The following is a 3595-nucleotide window of genomic DNA, read 5'->3' on the forward strand; positions in this document are numbered from 1 at the left end:
TATCACTTGAGGGCAGTGCTACCATTCAGAGGGACCCAGACAGGCTGAAGGAACAGGCTGACAGGAACCTCACAAAATTCAGTGAGGACAAATGCAAAGCCCTGCCCCTGGAAGAGGAAATGCACTTGAAGTGATACAGGCTGGGGACAGACTGGCTGGGAAGCAGATGTGGAAAAGGTTCTGGAGATCCTGGTGGGCAGAGAGCTGAGTGTGAGGCTCTGACAGTAGACATGGTCAACAGCACCCCAGGATATATAAGCAGGAGCACATCAAAGAGATTGAGAGAACTGATTATTACCCCTTTACTCCTCCCTAGACCACATCTATAATACACTGTTCGGTTTTGGACCCCACAAAACAGGGAAGATGTTGATAAAATGGAGCAAATTTAGTAGAGGATCCTCAAGATAGTTGTGGGCTGGAACAGTAGCACCGTGAGCAGAGACTGAGGGACCAGGACTTACTCAGCCTAGAGAAGAGGAGGTTTCTAGTGGCCCTAACAGCATCCTGCCAGTACCTGTGAGGAGGTTAACAAGGAGATACAGCCAAGCTCTTCCCAGCATACTAGGGTACTTCACTATGCATGGAGGTGGAAGAACAACAGACATGAGTATAAACTAAAATGAGAGGTTCATACTAAAGTGGAAAAGCTGCCCAGAGTGGCTGTGCAATCTGTCCATTGGAGGTTTTTAAGACCTGACTGGATAAAGCCCTGAGCAATCTGGTCTGACTTCATAGCTGTCTCCGTATTGGAGTCTCAGTCTGCCTCCTGAGATGCCTTCAAACCTGAATTATCCTATGATTAATTTGGAACAAATGAACAGTCACATAAAATATGGGAGGATTAATTTAGTCAATAAATATTACCTTGGTCACTCCTGTTGAAATAAGAGTAAAATGCAACCACAAATCCTCTCTGCTGCCCACCACCAGGTGCATATGGCGAGCCCACAACCAGATCAGTTTTTCCATTCCTGTCCACATCAGCTGCTAGGAGGGACCAGCCAAGATTACAGTAGGAATACTGCAATAAGCAATTAGTTTAAGCCTGAAATGGAACTGAAAACACCTATAAAACAGAGCAACTTTCTTCTAAAGAGCTAAATTTGCTTCTGATCAAATTAGCCTCCCACTCCCTGACTTCAATTTTGTTTTCTTTGTTGTTGTTTTTTGTTTGTTTGTTTGTTCATTTGTTTTCTGAGGGCTTTGCTTCTTTCTGTTCACCCTGCTGCCTCCCCTGCATTGGAGTACAAATGTCTTTCCCACCTATAACCAATCTAGGCAAGTACCTGCTTGTACCATCCCCATCGGGGATCCCCCCTTGCAATCAGACGTTTGATTTTAACATTCTTTTTCTAAGCCCACAAGCCCCTTTCCCCTTTATCGCACCCCTCTGCTTGTGTAGCCCCATGTTAGCCTGATCAATATACCTGACAAGTTATGGTAACATTTGGTTGAGATGCCAAGCCTCTTCCCTCAGTACCAAAATAGACATACACAGCACCCTAAAGAGCAGGAAAAGCAAATATATTATGACAGCACCTGCATGTCAGTATCAAGTATGAAATGCAAGACAAAGCACAGGGAGTGAATCAATTCTGCAAGAGCTATTAATACAATTGCAATTTTCCTACAGAGCCTTCTCTGGTTCATTTTGCCTCGCGGTTCATGTAGGCCAAGAATACTGAGGGATCATTACATGGGCTCATCTGGTAGGTGAAAAGTCATTAAGCCTCTGTAACTTATTATTTTACTAAGTGTCTGTGTGCACATCACATTTTAGATATCTGCTGGCCTGTGACAGCATTTGACAAGGCTCATTGACCAATGATTCTGTTCCAGACTCTCTGTTCCTAAATAAAAACTTCTGTTTAATGGATGGCTCTTTACATTTCCAGCCCATCAGTTCTGCAAAGCTGCAATCTGTTCTGGATTTCTAATGTGTAAAAAGACCACTGAAAGAGAAATACAGATAACTCTCATTATTCTAGTCAAAGTACCCACGAAAGTTACAAACCTTTGTGTTTAAATGACAGTGTCACCTTGAGCAACAAAAGATATTCTGTTACTACACTGCTTAAAACAATATGTATCAATAAAAATGTTCTGTTTGGAGGGGGGAAAAAAAAACCAAAACAGAAAACTTGTATGTGTGGCTTACTTTGTAAGTAAGAAAGAGAGATCCCACAGAAGGTGCTCCAATTGCCAGATCTAGTACTCCATCCTCACTGAAGTCCAAGACTGCCAAGGCAGAACCAAGTCTTCCTGAAGGCTAAAAAAAAGAGTGATTGCTGTTATGAAAATATCAGATGTTTTCAAGACAAACTCGTCAAAACCTAATGCACATTTGCAATCACAACACAGGGAAGAACTGGAAACAGAGATGCCAAAAATCTCTCTCAATAATTCTTAAGATTTTCTTAGCATCACTGTTCTCCTAAGTAATAACTGCCATACTAATAACACTAACCCAGAGTCAACTGTTTGTTTGAGGATGAGGAGGTGTTAAAATATAAGATAACTGAACACAATATGGTGCTGCTTTGCTATTACCTCTTCTGACCCTAGTGCACCATCGATGTTAAGTTTATGAACTTTCATGTTAACAGTATTACAGCTGTGAACCACTAAAACACTCTGTAAGAAGACAGCACCTTTTACTCCACAGTTTGTAGCCACAGAAACAGATTAAAAGGAAACGTATCTCATCTCTCTCTATTCTCTTCTTTGTGAATAAAGATATTTGCTACAGAGGATCATCTTCATTACTCAAAAAGATCCTGTTTCTCAGTTGCAAGTCAGTCACCATCATGTCAAATCATAGTTTGCTCTTTTTTAAAAATAACACGTACTCTTAGTAAAGACAAACAATGGATTTGTGATAAGTTATCCATCAATGAAAAAATGTAGCTTCAAAGGCATTGAAACTTATATTGAATTAATTTCAGATGAAAAATGAAGGGAAAATCACAAAATTCTTTTAAATGCAGGGACCCGAATGAGCCATACTGTGACTTACAAAGACACTACCTCAGTTTTATTCAAGGGCAAATTATGTTCTAATATGCATTTATCTGGCACAGTAATTAAAGTGAACCTATAGATCACCATTGCTTTAACTGTACCTGACTTATGTATTGGTTATTTTTTTGAAATGCATATGACATCCTTTTATTGAGAGGGGCATTTCAGGAATAATCCTCATACGTATTAATGATACTGTTGCTCAGTCAATATTTACCACATTTTCAGGAAAAAAAAAGTTAAGTGACAAATGTCTGACTTGACCTCTCACCTGATGACCCTGTAGTACTTGGTCAGCTTTCCCATCTAAATCCATGTCCTCTGGTGGCAAACCTGACTGGTTGCCATGGACCACATATACCCGTCCTATCTGAACACGGCCCAGTGTGCTGTACCCTGGTGCTCCAACCACTAGATCATCATATCCATCCTGGTTTAGGTCAGCTGAGATCATTGCCCTGTACAGCAAGGGTGTTAACAAAATCATGGTATTAGCTGTCAGACTACTCCACAACATTAGCAGAAAATAAATACATGTAGTTCTTTCAGGGAAACCAAGACCTGTCTTTCC

General features: G+C 40.8%; 1 protein-coding gene across 1 annotated transcript in view; it reads right to left on the reverse strand.

Annotated features, from left to right (window-relative positions):
- Positions 1–3478, reverse strand: part of GPLD1 (glycosylphosphatidylinositol specific phospholipase D1) — a gene marked incomplete at its 3' end in the record, with an annotated part of 5519 nt that extends 2041 nt beyond the window's left edge. Inside the window, 4 exon segments of the mRNA XM_010148267.1 lie at positions 868–1024; positions 1431–1505; positions 2162–2272; positions 3296–3478. Of these exon segments, the coding sequence (XP_010146569.1) occupies positions 868–1024; positions 1431–1505; positions 2162–2272; positions 3296–3478 (526 nt within the window).
- Positions 3479–3595: the final 117 nt, after the last annotated feature.

Source organism: Eurypyga helias, unplaced genomic scaffold (assembly GCF_000690775.1).
Source record: "Eurypyga helias isolate BGI_N326 unplaced genomic scaffold, ASM69077v1 scaffold31243, whole genome shotgun sequence".
In the NCBI taxonomy this organism is placed as follows: Eukaryota; Metazoa; Chordata; class Aves; order Eurypygiformes; family Eurypygidae; genus Eurypyga; species Eurypyga helias.